This window comes from Salarias fasciatus, chromosome 8 (assembly GCF_902148845.1).
Source record: "Salarias fasciatus chromosome 8, fSalaFa1.1, whole genome shotgun sequence".
Taxonomy (NCBI): domain Eukaryota; kingdom Metazoa; phylum Chordata; class Actinopteri; order Blenniiformes; family Blenniidae; genus Salarias; species Salarias fasciatus.
The window spans coordinates 17,381,787-17,402,814 of NC_043752.1; the positions used below are offsets into that span (position 1 = coordinate 17,381,787).

General features: G+C 48.1%; 1 protein-coding gene across 1 annotated transcript in view; it reads left to right on the forward strand.

Moving 5' to 3' along the window:
- Positions 1 to 3,794: 3,794 nt before the first annotated feature.
- Positions 3,795 to 21,028, forward strand: part of rhbdl1 (rhomboid, veinlet-like 1 (Drosophila)) — a 30,416-nt gene continuing 13,182 nt past the window's right edge. The window contains exons 1-5 of the mRNA XM_030098333.1: positions 3,795 to 3,968; positions 10,787 to 10,945; positions 17,596 to 17,820; positions 18,648 to 18,796; positions 18,897 to 19,009. Of these exons, the coding sequence (XP_029954193.1) occupies positions 3,930 to 3,968; positions 10,787 to 10,945; positions 17,596 to 17,820; positions 18,648 to 18,796; positions 18,897 to 19,009 (685 nt within the window). The 5' untranslated portion in view covers positions 3,795 to 3,929. The remainder of the gene's footprint in view (positions 3,969 to 10,786; positions 10,946 to 17,595; positions 17,821 to 18,647; positions 18,797 to 18,896; positions 19,010 to 21,028) is intronic.

Genomic DNA, 21,028 nt, shown 5'->3' on the forward strand with positions numbered 1-21,028 from the left:
GTGTTATGTCCCCGAGAGATCTTCTAAGTAGAGCAGTTTGGATCATAACTGTGTCACTCAGTGACCTGATTCGTTTTTCTGCCGTTTTTCATAGTGCGGGTGATTCCCAGTGTTACACACTCACTGGCTCAGGACTGAAGAACCATCTGTGTTCATTCTCATGATTCAGGAAGGTTCCAGAAGAACGAGAACTGACAGGACAGCAGAGCATCAGCGGACATGATCAATATGCTTTAACAGACAGTTACCTCTTGGTAACTGTGTTTACATTTTAGTCATATTTACCTCCAACTGTAGCTCTTCTCTGCTAAAATAATGCTCCTCAGACTGATTTCCAAGTGGCTTTAATGTCCACACAGACGTATCATCAGGTTCTGATGTGGCTCGCTCCCACCGGTCCACCACAACAACCACTTTAATTAAGATTTAATGAGGTAATTTCTTCTTATTGCCTTCTGCAGCACAACTTATAGCCTCCCCTAAAGGGAAAATACATTCAATCTGCCTGTACATTTTTCTGATTATAAAGTAGTGCAGAAGTTCAAAATCTGCACCTTGGAGTAGCAATTTGCATTTTAATGCAAATATGGCTCACTGTTTAGGACTCTGTGATTGATTACCTGAATTATTTAAAGGTCCTGCAAGAAATGGTAGTCGGCCCACAAGAGCCTTCAAGACTCCAGACAAGGAAAACAACCAAACAGTTCCACCAGCAACATATAAAAAGATCTTTTTCGCTGAAGTCCTGCAACTTTTGTTGCTGAACGCTCTTAGCAGAATAAGAACCTCATCCACATACATTTCTCTTTCACATAGTGGCTCCTCAGGTGCCGATACATGGTGCAATAAAACAAAAGGAAAATCCTCCTCAGCACACCATGATTGCAAAAGCGCTTTATGTCTGTATAGTTGTGTTGCCTGGGGAATGATAACAGCTCTTAGCTGAGCATACAGGAGTCTGAGTCCACTTTTTTTATGGCGTGTTTGATGGACACAGATACTAAAGTTTTGAAGTTACTGTTGTTTTTATTTGATTTGTCCAAAAATTGTCCAAATCCAGCAAACATGGTGCAAATTAACACACGTGTGAAGCATCATCTTCATGGTGTAATTAAGCCTCGCTGAATTCAGACCTGCAGGGCAGGAAACTAAATCTGTTTCTCGCCTTTGTCTCGCTGGCAGACAACAGCACTTAAATACCTGCCGCATAAACCTGGAGGTCATTAAGATGGAGGCGAAGCGCCGGGAGGAGGCAGACCGGCCATCTAATTAATGTGCATTCCTGCCTCTGGTCCGGGCCTTGTTATTCACGCCCCGCTCGCACGCCGGCGCTTCGCCCGCCGCTCTCGGGCCTCGTTAAAGTCCGGCCGGGTCTGTCCCGCCGCCCGGGTCCGTCCAGCAGAGGTGGATGGAACGTGAAGGGTTCAGTCAGGCTCGAGAGCGGCCGCTCAGCCGGGGACGCTCCAGGCTGCAGAGACAACATTACAGCAGCGATATCTCCCCCGGTTAGTCATCTGTGTAATGTCGCTTGGTGGCAGTGTAACGGAAACAGTGGCCCTGCTGTGACCTTTGGTGGAGCCGTGACCCCACCGCGCTTCGCCCTCGTATATTGTGAACCGCTGCCGACAGCTGGTTTGTCTGTTTTTAGGACGTCTGTCATTTTCATGTCGTGCGATGTGTTTCAGCAGTGTCCGCTTCACACAAGTCAGTTTTCTTTGATTTTCTAACGTATGCTGAAGCCTGGATGGTTTTCTGAAGGGGGCTTTGTGCTTATTTTTCTTATTGCTGAGTGTAAGTGGGTTCTTTTTTTCCCAGTTCATGGTACTTTCTATCATTGTTTGATGGGAGTCCTCTGAGGTTACCAAGGCAACAGTCGAATCCAGCTTTATTTCTGCAGTTCTTTTCAATCTGTCTCACTTATTGCGGTTTCCAAATCCTCCAGCAGTGACCTTATAATTAGATTCGTCTTATTCATGCGCACAACTGCAGAGTATTGGAGGCAAATTAATTCTTAACATTGATTAGTCGTGGAATAAAGGACCCCACACAGCGACTTCAGTCTTTCCACACAGAAAGGAGAGTCTTGCAGTTCCTATTGATTTTGTGGGTCGTTATTAAGGTTTTCTTCAAACAGTGTGTGTTAATTCAGCCTTTTGAAAGGTGACAAAAGGGAATTCTGGGAAGTTCGTTGTATTCAAAGTGGATGAAGCTCAGATATTTAACATGAATTCATCAATTCATCGGAATCTGCTTTCTTACAGCGAATGAAGGTTGAAACGGGCCGAGGTGCTGTTTGTCTGTGATTCAGAGCCTGAGTGAAACTGCTGATCGGGGGTCCCTGGGGAAGCAGCGCGGATGAAAAGAAGCCCCTGCTTCAAGCGTGTCTCCTCGTTGACTAGTTGAAGTCGCTGTCGGGTCACAGCATCCTCAGCTGCGACGAGAGAGCATTTAAGGCGCTGATGTGAATTGAGATTTATGCCTCCTTTCAACCCCCCCTCCCTTATTGTCATTGTCCTGAGGAGGAGGGGTCATTGCGGATTTGTGCAGAAAGAAAACACCTTATTTAGCAGGCTCTCAAAAAATACTGCCGCCCACGTAAACCCAGACAATCTGGCTCTCCATCATGTGCGTGGTGTAACCGCCTTGTTCTCAGCGTGACGCCTGCTTATTATGCATCGCATTAACATAAAGCGATACTTTGTCCCAGTAGTACCTGTGATGAGTGACTGTGCTGAGGATCCTGGCGCTGCGGCGTCGTCGTCGTTGTGTGTTGTTGATAATCCGGCCATCTGAACCGTCCTGTTCAGTGTTAGATTAGTGCATGTGTGCGCGTGGAGGGAGTGCGTTTGATCACTGCAGCAGTCCATGCAGTGTGCCGATGTGTCAGTGCGTACACACACACACACACACACAGATAGGGAGGGCTGCACAGCAGTTTTCTTTAGGGACCGGCGGCAGCATCATCAGTGTCATCTGGTGCCATTCATCCCCACTCACACACTGTTAATATTAACGCTGCGATTCTGCCGTATGTCTGTGTGTTGGTGGCTTTTGTCTTGTTTACAGTGTGTGGGTTTCTGTGTGTGTGACTGTCAGTAACAGACGAGACATGTGTATGGGGGGCGGGGGGTGGGCTCGTCTGTGCCAGTAGTAAAGCGCAGCGCCGCAGTGGAAGCCATCCTCCGCCGCCCCCCTCAGACGCCTCACTTGTAGAGACGCGAGGAGCCGCAGCCCCCGGCCACTCCTCCGCCTCCTGCAATTGGAAGAGAGAGGCCACCTCCCTCCCCTGCCTCATTGGTATGCAGGCGGCGCAGTGTGTGTGTGTGTGTGTGTGTGTGTGTGTGTGTGTGTGTGTGTGTGTGTGTGTGTGTGTGTGTGTGTGTGTGTGTGTGTGTGTGTGTGTGTGTGTGAGAGAGGAGAAGGAAGGGAGAGAGAGAGAGAGAGAGAGAGAGAGAGAGAGAGAGAGAGAGAGAGGGAGCAGTCAGTGCAATGGGATAGAGGAGAGCGAGGAGGAGGAGGAGGCGAGTGAATGAGAGCTTGCTGGACCTGCCTTCGCCCGTCGTCTGCCTGAAGCTGGGTTCTGCCGCCGCGCCACGCTGCACTGGCACACAGCGGAGTCACGGCTCGTTTTGCACCACAACGCAACACACCGCACCGGCTCTTAACTCCGGCGACACCAGAGGAAAACCAGGGACCAGGCTCGGCGGTGGCAGAGGGGGGACGCAGCAGCAGCAGCAGCGGCAGCGGCGGCGGCGGCGACGGAGCGGAGCGGCCCGGCACGCGCTACCATTTAGGCAGCAGCTGCTCCCAGATCAGACCCCTCATCCACTCTATCACGTCCTCTCCAACACCACCACCACCACCGCTCCCCTCTCGCTCCTCCCTATGCCCTTGTCCTCGGCGGCTCCTCTCACCTCCCTGGCCAGTATATGGATAGAAGCTCCCTGTTTCAGCTCATACAAGAGCAGGTAAGCGAGCAGCGGTGCAGGTTTCTATGGTTACAGGCTCCGGGCCACCTCGCCTGTCTATCCAGGGACGCGGAGACCGGGGCTGAGCGCCGATGTTAGGACTGGTTCGCAGGGACACGTTGGTGACAGATGCCCAGATGTGAGCATCGCGGAGCCATATTGGCCCCAAGGATGTGAGGTCAGATCGTGAACCACGGTGCGAGAGGAGGACCGTCACGCCGCGGTTTACAGGACAGATGATTGAAGGCATGCCTGCACTGACGGATGGATGCACTGTATGGATTTTTATGTGCAAAATGATTAAATCTGCCCTTTTTTCTTGCTGTAGTAACATGCAGCAGGCGCCCTGTATGTGCATGGATGTAGCTGTGTTTTCTGTTCCTTCCTCACACCCAGTCAAATCATCTCTCTGTCACAAGAACCAAAGATTACAAGACGATCTGGTCAGCCAGCTCATTCCGTGGCCGTCACTTTAAACAGAAGCTGTTATTAAGGGCTGGATTCTTCAATCTGCAAAACAGTCCTGGTTACCGTATTTAGAAAAGTCAGGCACATTTCTCTCGACATCTGGTTTCTTTGACTGCTTCAGCAACATTTAACCTCCAGTCCGTCTCATTTTTTTGGTCTACCATCTCCAAAATTAACAAACCACAATGGTCCGAGGGCAGATTGAGCCACAAACCATGTATACATTTGTGCTGTGCTTCCTGAAAACTTTGCTCCACTTGTCTGTGTGCTGATTGTGAGAGTGCGCTGGCCTTTTGAAGGGGGGGGGGGGGTTGGTCTGATTGACAGATAGATTGTGCTGTGATTTTGTCCAAGAGGGAGAAATTGATTACCTGCTGCAGGGTTTAGGGGTCACGAGTGGCCCATCAGCAACACATCAATCACCTGACTCGGGAGGGTGAAGAGGCATGTGTGTGTGTGTCTGCCATGTAGTGTACAGTTGCATTTTATGAATGTGTGTGTGTGTGTGTTTTCATACCAAGTGGAGGAAGCCTGTGTGGGCCGAGTGAGAAGATGCTCTGTGGTCACACCAGTGAGTCACTTACTGTGGAAGCACTTCAGCGCTAACTACTCGCTGATGCCTCAACAATACGTTTTTCCTCCTCAGACAGATTTTTAATGTGCTTTCAAAACGGCTGACTCATCTTGTGTCAATATCCGTTTCCATGTGGCGGGTCCTCGGGCTACAGATGAAGCCAGCGCTTCCACATTTTAAATGGCTGGTTGTTTTATTGATTGCGGGGTTTATTTTGCTTGTGCCAGTATGTTCACATAGAGCGTTTGAAAGGCCACAGTTGAGCAGGCCTCGGTCCCATTAAGCTCAAGTCTGGAGCAAATCACTCACGCTGGCTGACGACGGGCCTTTTTCCACCTTTGGGACTCCATGCAGCGGCCTTTGATTTGCGGAAAGGTCTTTCTAATTGAACCAGAATGAAGTGAAATCTGCCAATAGCTTTTGGACAGCGAACAGGCAAGCATGTTTTTTTTTTTCTTTTTTCTTTTTTTGAACAAACCCTGCTGCCTGTTTAAATATCGGCCAGGTTTTTCTCATCTCTATCCGGGTAAAGGCTGTGCAGGGCATGCCTTGTTGTTGTTGCCGCTCTGCCCTCCACGCTGATGTTGTCACGTTCAGCGGAGCCGATCCTCGGTGGCCACAGTTTCCCACCAGCCGCCGAACAAATCCACAAAAGCTTTGGAGGTCATGGTATTCTCTGTGTACTAATTTGTCATTTTTCCGTCTGCAATCTTGCACTTCCTTGCACAAATGTAAAGGAATTTATGCTTGACTATTGCAACGATCCTTCTTCTCAGTATTCTTTATACTTTGCTTGAGTATTCATCCCACAAATGCATGTTCCATTAAATCCAGGGAGCGATATTCTTTCAGTCAAGACTATGTAAGATTTTAAGTGACTGGACTCGACTGCAGTCTTCCAAGGTTCTTTTGAAAACTCCTCATCCGCCCGGATGTGCCAAATCCACATGAGCGCCGCAGGTCTAAATGAGAGAAAGGGATATTGCGAGGCTGTCACGCCGAACCATCTGAAAATGCTGCAGGGAGGAGAAGAAGAGAACGCAACAGTGGCAACACGAGTGAGTTTATTAGTCTTTGTCTGCGAGAGGTTGCAATGCTGAGCTCAGGCTATTTCTGGCCTGTGCAGCCTCACACATATGCTCATCATCAAAACGTGCACGCACAGAAACACAGCTCCTCTGGTTCCCCCTCCTTTCGCAGGGCCGCTGATAAGACAACTGGATGGGAGGCACCGCCGGCCCCTGAACTGTCCGAACATCTCACAGAGTTCTTATCAGGTTTATTTATATCTCGTCCATAAGGACATGGGCTTTCTGCTGCTGTTTTGACATGTTCATGCCTAGTAGAGAGAATAAAACTATTTGTATACTACTTTTCTTCATTTTTAAAGTCGATTTGCAGAGAGCTTCTTAAAAAAAAAAGGCCTCTGGCTGTTTGTACTTGCCTCAGTGAGTTTAGTTAGAGGGTTGTTTGCATTAGGGAAGCATTTATTGGACGTGTCTTTCCCCTCAGGGGCGTCCACTTGATGAGAGTGAGCGGCTGGGATCGGGGGACAGGGCCACAGTGGGAAAAATATGAATACAATAATCGTTAAGAGTGCAGGAGAACATGCTTTATGGTAATTACAGAACGTGAATATCAGTACAGTCGCCGTCAGAGAGCAGGAGAACATGCTCTGTGATAATTAGAGTCACCTGACTCCTCCTGAGGGCAGCAGGGACAAAGCAAAGGGTTTTGATCTGATGCCACACAAACACACACTTCGCCTGTGTGGATACACAGCTCTAATTAGACCAGAGTAGTTTGTATTTTTGGTTCTGTTTCACACAGTCACTGTCATTTGGTTGAAAAAACACAACTCAAGAAAGAACACAACTGAAATCAAATCCAAATTAGTCAATGATTACAATTTTTTTTTAATTATTAATGATTATTTATGGAATATTTTTGCTAAGTGTGACTGCAGATGTTTGTTTCATCTCACTTCACAACCGCACGATGCTCTGCAACCAGGATATTGACAAAATGACGTCAAAAGCAAACACTTTTCTCAATATTTCTTCAACAACATGATTGAAACAATTGCTATTACTGCTTTACCACAACATTGTCTCAGTCAGTGTTAGCCATGATGCTGTCTTCTGGAACTGTGGTAGCCATAACATTATTTAATCTACAATAAAGTTTAAGGTTTTGTTTATCTCTACCTTACCTGAAGGAAAATTTACATACATCCGGTGAAATTAAGCAATCTTGAGTTTGGACGGGCTCGTGGAAGTTGTCGCTCGTTCGCATCTCGTCCACTTTCTGCCTCTAGATGTGACTTTCGATGCATGAGTGCTCCGTCCTGCTGGCTTCCTGTCTGCTGCTTGCAGAGATACTCGCTGCGTCTGTTAGCGTCGTGGCTCCAGCGCGTGGCGGCGTCCGTCGGCTGGAGGGTTCAGTCCCGAGCCGCCGCGGTACACACTGATAAGTCCGTCGCTGGCTGGGGTCAGGGGGAGTCGCTGCGCCGAAGGTAATGGAGGTCCCGGGGGTTAACACTGAGATCATTCCCCTGCCGTCAGCATTCCACTCCTCCTCCTCCTCTTCCTCTTCCTCAGGCTCATGCATACATTCCCATCTGATATGCTTTCAGTCGCTTCCAGCTTGCTCTTGAGCCAGCCAAGTTCAAGTGTCTGCAAACCTCCACCTTCCCCCTGTAACACCCCGCCTACCTGGCTTCACCCCGCCACCTCCCCCTTTCTCATCTCGCTGGTCTCTTTCCATCCAGCTGCTTTTTCTTTTTCTTCCCCTGCTTCACTCGCTCATCTCAACTCTTCCTTCCTTTCATCATCTGTTTCCCTCCGTCCTCTTTTGTGTTGTTGCTTCGCCTCTTGAATGCCAATGCGATGGCAGAGGGGGGGAAAAAAACCGGGGGAAAATGCAAGAAAAGGATGACACACAGGCGACTGGTAACCATGGAAACGCATGCAGCTTGTCAAAGTGTTGCCCTCACCAGTGTTGGATCGCTTCAATAACCGCTTCCCTCTCGGTGCGTTTTCCCTCCGTCTTTCAACCTTCCTCTCGCTGTTGATCTGCCGCTGAACGCCGCCAGCCCGTCCGAGGCGGGAGGAGGAAAAAAAAACAAACTAAAAGAATCTGCCTGTCTCGCCAGCACTCATTCGTCCCCGTGTACCTCATCTCGGTAATTGATAACCCTAATTGGCGACAAGAGCCCATCCTCCACCTCCGTGTATCCCCTGCAGACGACCTCCCCCGCGTGGCGTTCCTCCTCAGTAAGGTCAGACCGCGGAGGGGGTCGTATCTGTGCAGTGTGACGGCTCGGCGGCGGCGCTCGGTTCGCGTAAATGCGTGCGGCCGTATACAGTGTGGCCCGGCGTCTGCTGTGTGTGTGTGTAAGTGTAGTGATGTGCTGACATATGGAGGCTGACAGTAATCAGACGTCCCCTGTGCGGCGCTCTGTTCCCCCTGTCAGCCCGGGCCGAGCCAGGAGCACATTAGAATCTGATCTATCTCTCCTCTGTGGCAAATGGATGCAGAGCGCCGGAGTGTGTCACAGCCCTCTTACAGCGAGGAGAAGAAGAGGATCCTCTGGCGGACCGCTGGGTCAGGCGAGCGAGCGTGCACCAGGCACTGGCACGGCGTTTTCACTCTTTGAGCCTCTTAGCTCTGTTCTTCTCACACCATCTCCTCCTTCCACTTTAATTTCATCATTTTTCCAGTCCTTTCATGTTATCAAGCCACAAACCACCCACCACCCCTCTCCTTGTCTCATTTTCTACGTCTTGCCTCTCTGCCGTCTCTCTTTTGTCCCCCCCCCCCCCCACCGTATTCCCCTCATGTCATCCTGTTACACTACACATCACAAACACCGGAGGTATCTGAACCATTCCACTCCATTCTCCTCAAGGGAAGAAGGGGGCCGTGTTTTAACAAACATCCGTGGAGCACCGAGTTAAGGGGATTATCTAAAAATAGACCTGGGCCTGCTTTATTTCCCCATCTTACTTCGTTTTTTGTTCGCAAATTTGGTTTTACACGCTTTTTGACGCTGGTGGTTGAGTTCGGCCGACTAGCTATAAGCTGTGCGTTGAGATTACTGTGAGACGTGTGCGGGACAAAGACCAGGAAGGAGCTGGGCTTTGGATTTTTTTTCCCTGATGTGTGCACAGTCAGTAAATGAAGTCGGCTGGTTGGTGTGTGCAGGATTTCCCTGCCGCTGGTTGGAGCTGGTGAGAGTTCATGCAGGATTGTAAAAGTATCATAAATCCTCTCACTACATAAACCAGCTGTGGGGAGACACTTGTTCTGAGTCAAGCACCATCAAATCTAACCCATTAGTTCCTGGCTGTACTCTGCTCTCCCGGGTGAATAAAGACATGAGTGTTCAGTGGGAAAAAAAAACAAAACACAAATGACTCAATAGAATTAAAAGATTTCTGACTTTGAAACACCTGAAAGTGTGACATAGCTCATATACAGCACACAGAGAAGCACCAAAATGCCCTCACACTAATGGATTCCCTGATTGATCGTCTTTGTGCCGCTGTCGAGCAGCATGGCTTTCAGCTTCGAGCCTCCTGCTGCAGAGACTGACGCGACGCATCCCAGTTCAACGCCGTCAGCCTCGTGCAGCCGCTGTAACGTCTTTGTCTCGTCCTGTCAGAGCCAGATTGCGACCGGACTAAGGCAGCCGAGGACGGGATTCTTCTCGTTGGACTCATGACATGGACAACAATGATCCAGCATGACTGACTAAACACTGACGCAATATCCGAAAGCTCGGTCCTCCCCCAGGCAACCAGAGGCTGTTGGTTTACCGTCCTGAACCTAATGAGGCTGCGCTCGCAGTCAGGAAACAGTAAAATGAGAAGCAGCGAGGACTCTTCCCATGTGGCCTTCTTTCGTGCTGCTTCAGATTGTCCTCCGGCACATTTTCACAAAGACAGTCTGATGGCTGGCATGAGAAATTAACACCCCATTGGGGAGCAATTGAATTGCATTTAAATGGATAAGATGGGGAAGGAAATCAAGTGATAAGTACATAAACTGAAGCCAAAAAAAAAAAAAAAATCCAACAATACATAAACGAAGTGCAGAAACACACCCTATACTTTACGTGCCATTTTTAACTCGCCTCTATTTTAGCCAGCTGCTGGCAGCCATGTTTATGACACACTCCTCCTCAGATCAATTATGAGCAGAAGCACTGGCATCCCGGCATGGGTAGTAATCACCCAGTGGCCTGCTGGTTTCAGAGCGAGCGGTGATCACATTTAAAAACACGCGAACACACTCACCGGGGACGTGAAGCAATCGCACACTCCAGAAGTCAGCCTCACTTGATGTTTAGTTTTCCAGAGAAGCTGCAGGTCACTTTGTATTGGAATGACACGCTCACCTGTCAGCCGCGGCCGCTCCCAGCATCATCAATAACTCTCCCGCGGCTGCGTTTTGACAGACCTGCTCTTTTATGTGGATGAACGGCGCTTTTCTTTTAAAGGCAGGTTCGGTTCTCCCGAAGCCTTTGAACAGGAATCACCGTTTAATTAATGCCGGTGTCACTGTGCGAGGCTTATGGCGTAATCCCAGGCAGCTCTCCTTCGCCGCTGACGATCTCCTGTCTGCCGTCGTGTCTCAGCCGTCTGTTACTGACGGAGAACTCACACTTCGTCTCTGCAGTGCCGCCTGTTAAACGAAATCAGGATGCACGGCAGGGCAGCGCAAACAGTTTTGTTTTTCCGAGGTCTGAGCAGTGACTGCTGTCTCCCCGCAGCTGGACCCAGAGAACACCGGTTTCATCGCAGTGGAGAACTTCACCAGTTTGGTGGAGCACCATGAGCTGCAGCTGGACCCATCCAAGCTGGACATGCTGTTAGCCCTCGTCCAGAGCAACGAGGATGGACAGGTGTGCTACCAGGAGCTCATCGAGCTGGTGAGTGCACACACACACACACACACACACACACACGTACAAGATGTTTTATATGCACCACAAAACACAAATTTTTTACTGGATTTAAGAAAGGTTACAGAATTGATTCAGACGGAGCCGGCAAGCTCTGCAGTGGCGAAAATTGACTCGACCATTCAGGTCGTTGTCCTACAAAAGGAGGATCAATCTTTCCAGTTAATGTGTCGGTAAATCCTCACGCTTAGCCTCACAAGCTGCGCAGAGCGAGTAGTGGAAAACACCCACACCGAGCCGACGGAGCGCGGCATCAAAGCTGTGGATTTTATTTCATATGTCTGAATACGTTTGCGTCCCGGGGGCTGTGATGAATAAAATTCAGTGTTGCTGCGTACGATTGGTTCAGAAATTCATTAAACACAACTCATTTGTGAAGGTAATGTCTGATTGTTCCAAAAACGGACACTGTGCAAAATAATTGGTTTCTTTACTGGCATTAAAAAAAACCTCAGATGATTACGGTATATTGTAGTAGACAAGCATCGTTTTGTTCCTTGCTTCCTCTCTGGACTCATCATTCTGTTTAGAGTTTATTTCTACCCCTGATTCTTCACCTCTCTGTGTTCAGCGTTGTGTTTCCATTTGAAATGAGCCCGGTGTGTGAAAGGTGGATTGTCTCCGAGCTCTAAATGAGCACCTCTCTTTGGCTCCTGGCACCGTACGACTGTAAGCACCGTGATTAATTCCATGCAATGCAATCCCCGGCATATTTTCACTTCCTTGGGCTCATTTGCACCTCCTCTTGCTTTCTCCCGTCATTCATCTGTCTTCCCTATTTTCTCTCTTATCGCGCTCTCTTCTCTCCTCTTATGTCACCCATAGTTTGTAATGAAGGCCGCATCAGGCCACTTCATTTGGAGCTGGGCCCGCTGCCGAGGTCTGTGGCACTACACAGTAATAACTGTAGAGGTGCTGCTCCCACAGCGGCGCCTCGCCTCCTCGGAAGGATACGGCCCTCTTCCTCCATCGCTCTCCAAATGCGTCCTCCCCCTTCCTCCCTTCAGCTCCAGAATCTACTCTCGTCCTCTCCTCTCCTCCTCGGCGTTTGTTCCTTGTGAGCATCTGTTCGGTGAAGAGAAGACGAAGCCGCCTCTCCTGTAGCGGCTTCAGGGGCGCCACTTTTAAAATTGCCCATCAGCCAAATGCAAATAACCTTCGATTAGCCCAACGCTGGTCGGAGCAGGAAGTAATCTCTGGTAATTTGAGAGCGCCCAGCCCCACGCAGATATCGACCCCCCAGGTCTGGTTTTAAAGATCGGCCTGATAGACACATGTGAATGCATACGGAATGCCGTCCACCATTTGCATACATCCAGACGCTTTGAAGGAGTCTATCATTAATTAATGCCGCCACCCGCTTCCTCTTTGTCTGTCTCACCGCTGCCTCCTCTCCCCGATGCCGTCTCGAACGCAGACAGACTCTCATTCATACGCATGAGCACTGCCGGCGCAGATTTGCTGAGTAATTTTGGGGGGATGTATGAATGTTGATGTGAATCTGGCCCCCTTCGCCGCGCGGCAGGTGAAGCGTGAGCTCCGCGGGTCTCTGTTCTCCTGGACGGGATCCAGACCGCCACGGGGACAGAGTGCGGCGCCGACTGTGACTTTTTCAACCAGGTCATCAGCGAATACCTTCAGCCCTTTTTTCCTCTCCTCACTCGGCTGCCTTCTGCTTTTCAAGTTTCATCTTTTTAATCTAGTAGATCCCTGATTGAAAATCTACGGTCATTGCTTTCTCAAATTTTCCTGCCTCTTATTTATATCTTTATATTAAAGATGGTATTGATAGTGAGACTTGTTATTCAGTCATTTTAAACTTTAATTTTAAAAACTAAGGTGTTCCTTTCCTTCTTGATTCCTGTGAAAAGTGTGTTAGCACGTCAAGTTTTCATTTCCTCGCTGCATCTCCTCATGCCCTGTCTCAGTAATTGCCACTTGATAATATTCCACTTAACCTTGCGTGTGACCAGATGTCTGCACGGATCATTCCTCTAATAAGGAGGGATCCTTCCCTCCGTCTCTGATAAAGCTTTATCCGACTTGGGGTCGCAGGGCGCCGGAGACTGAGAGCGAACAAGGACACGCATACAGAACTAGAACACTGCAATCAGCTGAAAAGGCGGCAGACAGTTCAAATATCACAACACGGACAGAATGAACCGATGGTGTGTGTATCCCCCACGATCGGGTTTCAAGAGTAAAAACATACATTAGTGATTCGTAGCTGTCCGTATGATTGTAACTGTGTGGTATTGGCAGTGTGACGGTGATAAGCGTCTTGACACTGTCGTATTTCCAGCGGTGTCATCATATCATAACCTCTGCCAAATGTCGGCGCGTATTGATTCGTGGTCTGGTCTCAGCGGAAACTGCGACACCCGCCTACATTACCAGCAACACCGCGAGGCGCCAAATCCCTGTCCTCGCGCCGGCTCCGTCCTTTTTCGATGTTTTCGGCTCGCAGGCTGGCGAGATGTGTTTCTGATGTGTTGTTCTACACGCACTCAGTGGATACACGCCGCCTCTCCCGACCCCGGTGGGTGTAAATGCGTTTGCATCGCGCCGTTAGGCAACAGCTTCTCCGCTGTCTGTGTGTGTGTGTGTGTGTGTGTGTGTGTGTGTGTGTGTGTGTGTGGGCGTGTGTGCGTGCGTGCGTGTTCAACAACAAGACTTGCCTCACGCATCGTTCGCGTTCGAACCATCTTTCATGCCGGGCGATCTTAGCCAGAAAACTCCATCAGTTCAGCCAGAGGGGTGAATAAGTAACACTCTGCTAAAGTCTCCCTTGGGGAAGCAGACACACTCACACACACACACACACACACACACACACACGCTCATACATATGCTCTCAGAGTATTGGTCTGTATCTGACTGCTACTCAGCACAATACCTCATGCACCAAACCACACACACATTATACATGCTGCTACACATTTTCTCACTTTCTGTCTCCCGTCAGTGTAAAAGCAGGCTGAGAGACGCCGCCGCCGCCGCCGCCGATGTTAACACATCCGGAGGCAACAAATCCGTGATAGACGAGCTTCCATGTTTTGTTTTGTTTTTTTCGACGGGTGAAGTCCGGTCACCCTCCAGTCTGACGTGTTCCTCGGTGTTTAATCACACCGGTGGAGTGTTTCACCGCGATCAGGTTCCTGCCGTGTAAATGAAGTATGGAGTTCGCCGTTGCTCCCCTGCAGGTGGTAATTTGGCTCACGCTCGCCTGAGATCCAAAATGGCTGCCATTCATGGTTAATTACAAGTGTAGAAGGTGTCTTTGAAAGATTTGCTCAAGTCGAGGAATCGCAGCTTTGTGGCTCCTCTTTTGCTCAAATGTCCTTTTCTCCCAGCAGGTGGAGTTGCAGAAACATTTGACTTCTGGTTGAGTTATTTTTTAATGTTTGAGACCCGAAATGTCAGTTACACTTTCTAAGTGTTTGATAGATATATATCTTTGAATTTTCACGCTAAGTGCTCGCAGTGCGACACAGATCAAAGTCGCAGCGAACTCCAGTGCAGACGTTCTGTTTCAGATGGATTAGGCACTAAAAGTGATGCACTTTCCCTGAGTGTCCTCCAGTGAAGGCTCCGTCTCTTTGGACTTTTTAGCTCGGCAATGATTAAACCATGAAGACGGGTTGTGACCACAAACTGCTGAGGGGAAAAAAAAAATAAGGTGGACTCTCATTTTAAAAGGATTTGAACAAGAAAGAACCTGAGTATGTGGGTCAGGGTAGAATCAGCCAGGCGGAGATCTGCAGTGATTTATAGAGAGAGAGGGAGCGAGAGAGAGAGAGAGAGAGAGAGAGAGAGAGAGAGAGGGAGGATTTGGTTATCTGCATCAAATGATATAGTAAATGGGAATAGTGACTCTGTTAGCCTGCTGGTGGTGAATGTGAGCTTCAGTAATTGGTTTGGCTTTCTAATTTTTCACCCACGATCATTTAATTTTTTTTTTTTTTTATTATTAAATTTTTTATCGCATGCCGCGTCCAGAGTGATCCGAAGACGGCTGAAACCACATCAGAATGATTCATGAATTCCTGCGCTGCAGTGCGGACACCTGAACGGCCTTTATGGCACATTTTTTTGAATTGTTATTACTAATTAGTATTGAGCTGTGATGCATGGGCCATGTGGTGCGGCTAATTAATCCATCAAGGACAATTGACTGGAGCGGAGAGCAGCATGTTCACCAGGATACATGCGGCTACCGGGAGGAGGAGGAAAGGCGCTTGCTGTTTCACACACACTCACACACACACACACGGTTGTCAGCTTGGCCCGTTCAGCCGTCCCTAAAGGGGAGTACTATCTTTATATTTGTGCCTTTGGCCTCGGCATCATTTCATTTCCTGCCAGACGTCCCCTCTGCTGCACAAGTCAGAGGCTTTCCCCCTTCCTCTGACATTTCACCGCCGTGACGCGATCGTCAGAGCGCCTCGCCTCAGCGTGTTATCTGGAGTCTTGTGCGCTCCTCATTGTCTGTTTGCCGTCTCCCTCCTGTCGCCACTTCAAAAGGCCGCTAATGCTCGCTTTGGAGGCGGCGGCCCTGCGCGTCAGAGGAGGTGAGGCGCGGCGACAGCCGCGCTTTGCCGCGTCTTCACAGAGGAACGGAGAATACGAGAGTACGAGAGTACGATCCTGCAGTTGCCAAAGGATTAAAAAGGTGTCATATATAGAGGCAGAAATTATAACTTGAAGAACAGGTGTGTCTCACCTTTCCTGTCCACCTCCTCAATCTGCAAATCAAGCTCTCCAAGGCAGACGCCTCATCTGCACGTCCTAATTCTCGCTGTCCGTCTTCTAATGTCTTTCCTCTGCTCTCCTCTCTTGTGTTTACCCCCTGCTTCAACTATAGTAGAATTGCATCTTCTCGGCCTGATTTCCATACCAAACATGAGTTCCTCTCACTGTGGGGCGAGCCAGCAGCCCAGCGCCGCATTATTCTCGTTATCGCCGTGCAACAGGCCCTCTCACCCTCACTGTTCAACCACCGCTGTCATAATTACCCTCGGTTAGGGTAGTTACCACACCCTGCTCTGCTAACTTCCAAAAGGGATTAGCACTTTTCCTTGTTCCTGTACTGAGTTTGTTTTTTTTTTTTTTTAACAAGAAAAAAAAAAGCTTCTGTTCCATTTCTGGTTCCTCCTTATTTGCTAATTTATTTATAGCCTCTGTCCTCCACTGTGTTTAGCTCATTAGCTTTTATAGATATTGACCTACAGCTTGGTTCACTATACCCCCCGCTGTGTCTGCTTATAATGAGTCTACAGGCAGCAGGACCGGGCTAATGAATTACGAATGGTGTGCTTTTAATGGCGGGTCGTGCTTCCTATAGGAACCCCCTCCAGAGGTTTTCATTACACTTTGCACGAAGCTGCCGTATTGTCCGTGGTTACTATTAAAGGAAACCGAACACAGAAGGTCGACTGTTGTGGGTTTATACAAGCAAAAGTAGCAGCTGCTGCCCATAACCCCCCACCCCCCCTCCTGTGTAGTGTTTCCCAGCAGCTCATTTTCATAAGAGGCGAATATTAAACACATATTTTGATTCTATATTTTAATGCATGTTGTATTTCATAGTTTTCATCCTCAGTGTGAGCGGGTGGCGTCGGGCTGCAGAGCCGCCGCACACTGAGCAAACCTGGAGCCCGTGATAAATAAAATGAACACACACAAACCTACACACACACACACACACACACACACACGCGCGCGCGCAGTTCTGTCTTTTCAGAGACGAAGATTTGCTTTTCAAGGGCAGATTCACTTCAGCAGCACATTTGTGAAGATGTCTTTGCAGGAATCGGTCCTTCCTTCAGTCACGCTGACATTTTTGCGTGAAATATTAAAAAAAAAAAAAGAAACACTCGTACATTAAGTTTCTTGCCTTCATCAATATTCAGCACCCTCATCGCTGGTTTCAGACATGTAACATGGCTGTGAGATAAAGGTTTTTCAGTCGCTACTGAAATATGCAAGCAGTCAGAAAATGTAGCTGTGAATCCAGTTTGACAGAATTGCCACCAGCTTTCTTTCGACGGCTGGATTCACGTCAGCGTTTGAATGAGATTCCTACATCACACTGTGCTTTTGTTTCCGTCTCTGCATTGCGGGCAGGCTGTGGACGCGTTGAGGAAAACCCATTTGAGACGCTTTAAGATGCTGATTAATCAAACCGGTGACAAACTGTCATTTCTGCTCCCGGTTTGCTTTGAGGTGCTCTTCATCACGTCCTCCTTCATCCACACATGCCAGGAGTCATTGCCTTTATCCCGCTATCCCCTGTGAAATCAGCACTTGGTGAATGTTAGTTGGTCCATATTTAGGGTGATTAGTCACACTGATGAGCTTCTCTCAGATTATGTGCGAGCGAACTCCTCTCCTGATGTTTGATCCTCTTATTGTGAGGGAAGTCTGGGATTTAATTGCTGGAATAAGAAATTCAGCAGCAAGGCGATGAAGAGATTTGTTCGTCCCGGTAAAGCTCGTTAAAACGAACGAGGAACAAGTTTCTTTTTTGTTTCAGAAAAGTTTTCATGTCAAAAAAACAAACAGCAAATGAGTGTGAGAGTATTGATGAACGGATGTTTTTTTCATCGCCTCCTCAGATGAGCAGCAAGCGCTCCAGCAGTTTCCGCCGGGCCATCGCCAATGGCCGCCGCACGCTGCAGAGGGAGATCCTGCTGGACGAGACGGGGCTGGGCCTGTACAAGCGCTTCGTCCGCTACGTGGCGTACGAGATCCTGCCCTGCGAGACCGACCGGCGCTGGTACTTCCACCAGAACCGCCTGTGTCCCCCGCCCGTCTTCATCGCCATCGTGACCATCGTCCAGGTCAGGAATCCTCGTCAGTCACGACTGATTGATCCTTTGAAAGGAGAATAATTCTGCGATATTCGACTTGAGACTGCAGAAGTCGGTGCTGCAAACCCTAAAACCGACTCCAGACTGCTCGGTTGGCTCAGTCTTTCGCTGTAGACCCACTAAAAAGATTTTCTGCCTTTGATCACACGCTTTTACTGCGAGCTCGATATGAGCTGGTAACCCATTTGGGAGTCAGGGGCTTAGTGGGTGCATTTAATGCCATCCCTTCAAGCTCAGGCTCTCCGTCGGAGCCGCATGCGAGATTTCTCTCTTTCCACACAACTTGGAAACCAGGTCAGTGTGCACCCTGCCCACCGCAGTGGCATTAATTGACCCATTATGTTCATTTGAAACGGAAAAGGAAGCACAACGCCGTGGCTGAACAGTTGGAGATTAAGCCAGAAAATAACCGGCAGCTTCTCCCCGAAGCATCGTTCCCCCTGAAATCATCATCATTCTTAGCAAAAAAGCCAAGTGCTCCTATAAAGCCTTCAAATGGCGCTGAATGGCCTGTAATGACAATGAGAATATGATAATAACAGTTCACATTCCTTTTAATTCTCCGAGACAATGAGTCATTATTCTATGAAAGGAAATTAATGGAATTGAACCAGATGTGCTGTGTGTTTTTTTTTTTCTTTCTTTCTGCAAGCAGTAATTGTTTCCTCAACTCTAATGAGCGTCAGCTGAGCGATACAGTGAAGGGAGGGAGATGTCGCTCGTTTCCCATAAAGCGCGGCGTCTCTTGTTTTTAGCGGGGTGACTTGAGCGCTCACAGCTGTGCCGTTCCCTCCCAGATCATCGTCTTCATGTGCTACGGCATCATGCTGAACAAGTGGGTCCTGCAGACCTACCAGCCCGACTTCATGAAGAGCCCGCTGGTCTACCACCCCGGCCACCGGGCGCAGGTGTGGCGCTTCTTCAGCTACATGTTCATGCACGTGGGGTACGTTCGCCGCAGGTTTTTCTTTTTCTTTTTCTTGCCGAGATTCCTCAGAAGCGTCAAATCCAACGTCAGTCCTGTTTCCTCTGGTCCTCGTCTGCAGCTTAGAGCAGCTGGGATTCAACGCTCTGCTGCAGCTGATGATTGGCGTTCCTTTAGAGATGGTCCACGGCATCCTACGGATAAGTCTCCTTTACATGGCGGGGGTTCTGGCTGGTAAGTGTGTGTGTGCGTGTGTGCATGCAGAAGTTGTTATGAGAAGCTATATGTACACACACGACATGTTTTCAGGTGAAAATTCTACATAACAACCTACATGTATTTAGTTTTTGTGTAACTGGTAAAATTTAATAGACTAAGAGAATAAATTGAATCCATTCGTCTTTCTTCCGTTACCGTATTATAATTTAGGATGCTGAAAGGATGAGAATGCACACGTCTTAATCTTTAGGATAAATGTATCTGATCTTTACACCATGAAAGCTTTATCAGGTGATTTATGTGTGACTAAGTCGATTTTCTCCTCATTAAATGGTGGATTTTATTCAATACTGAATAAAAGTATAAATAAAATCATTCATGACATTCTCACCTAAGATGTAACTGTTTAGCATTTCCTCTGATTATATATTCAGTTGATTGTTGAAGTTGCTGCCATTTCTGGTCTTGTTGTTGTGTTTTTGTGGTGTAGTAGTCAGCGAATGCAGTTTGCATGTTCTCCCAAACAGACCGGAACCCGAGCAGAGAGCAGCAGAGTGAGTCACCGTGCCAAAGGGGTCAGACTGCAGCGCTCCTCAGTCTGTCGACAGAAACCTCACTAGCTTTCACTCTCATTCAAGCCAGTTTGGAAACATTAAATCTGCACCGAGTTTTCTTTTACTTTTTAAAAACGTTGCATTTGCAGCGCTCACATCAAAACCGCTGCGTTAAACTCTTTTTCCTTTCATCTTCCCTGAAACAGACGCCGTGCTGAATCTTAGAAATCTTCTATTTGATTACTGATTGCAGCAAAATTCAAATTCACATTGATTGATTTATTATTGGATTCTTGTTTGTGCGACTGAAAATCCAAACGGTGTATTTGTTTCGGTCCTCTCTCTGCAGACGGCGAAACAGGAGTTAAAGCTGCTCGGAAATCCTCGTGCTCCATAAAAAGACTCCTTCCTATACCCACACACACACACACACACACACACACACACTCTTAACACTCATGAATTATTGTAGCTTTGATTTATTTTAGCAATGATGACAGAGAGAGAGAGAGAGAGAGAGAGAGAGAGAGCGAGCGAGCACCGGGACTCAGAGGAGGAAAAATGGGAGAGTAATGCAGGGTTCCTCCCTGGAGAATCAGCCTAAGTGCAGTTTGAGATGCTGTTTGGAGATTTAAGCTGCAGACGGAATCAGAACCCGGGGTGAAGCAGGGAGGATCTGTGTGCCTGGAGCCGCCGGAGTCGAGCGCCGCCTCGCTTTGAGTTCCGCATTCGTGTCACGCCGCGATCGAGAAGTGATTCAGTGTAACACGGGCTGAATCTGACACGGTGCGAAGTCGACCTGAGCTACTCTCATTCAGCTTTCTGAGAAATCTCAGCTGATCTCACCAGCTGGTCGGATAACTGCGATTTGTCTCGAAATATTTGGAATACTGCAGGTGTTTACATTACTCGATGCTTCTGCTAAATGCCATAAAAGCAATGATAAAGCTTCTCAATGTGGTTTAATGTACCGGGAAAAAGAAAAAGAAGGCTTTTGAGAAATGACAGTATATTATTTCAAATTTGTAAAGTTATTAGCAATAGTTGTAAGCTCCAGCTCACAGTCTGATTCGTCACGTTGCTTTTGTAATACTCTTAAAACATAACACCTTACAAAAAAAACCGAGGATTCTTTGACTTGTGACCTCTGTAAAAGAGACACTATCTTGATTTTAATGAATTAAACACAACTCTGATCTCAGATCACATTCACAGCATGGAAAAAGGGGGCAGAAAATTGTCATTTATCTCCAGGTTTAGAGGCTCGTTCCTGCAGCACTGCTGAATATCAGCATATTGACTTATAATGCTGTCTGGAACATACAAAACAATCAGGGATAAATACATGGAAAATCTGGATAAGTACTTTTTAAATGACTAATATATGCATTGGATTCATTTCTGTATCTTTTTTTTTATACACTCCTATTTGTTGATGTTGGAAATGATCCAGAACTTCATATTGTCTCATGGAAATCTG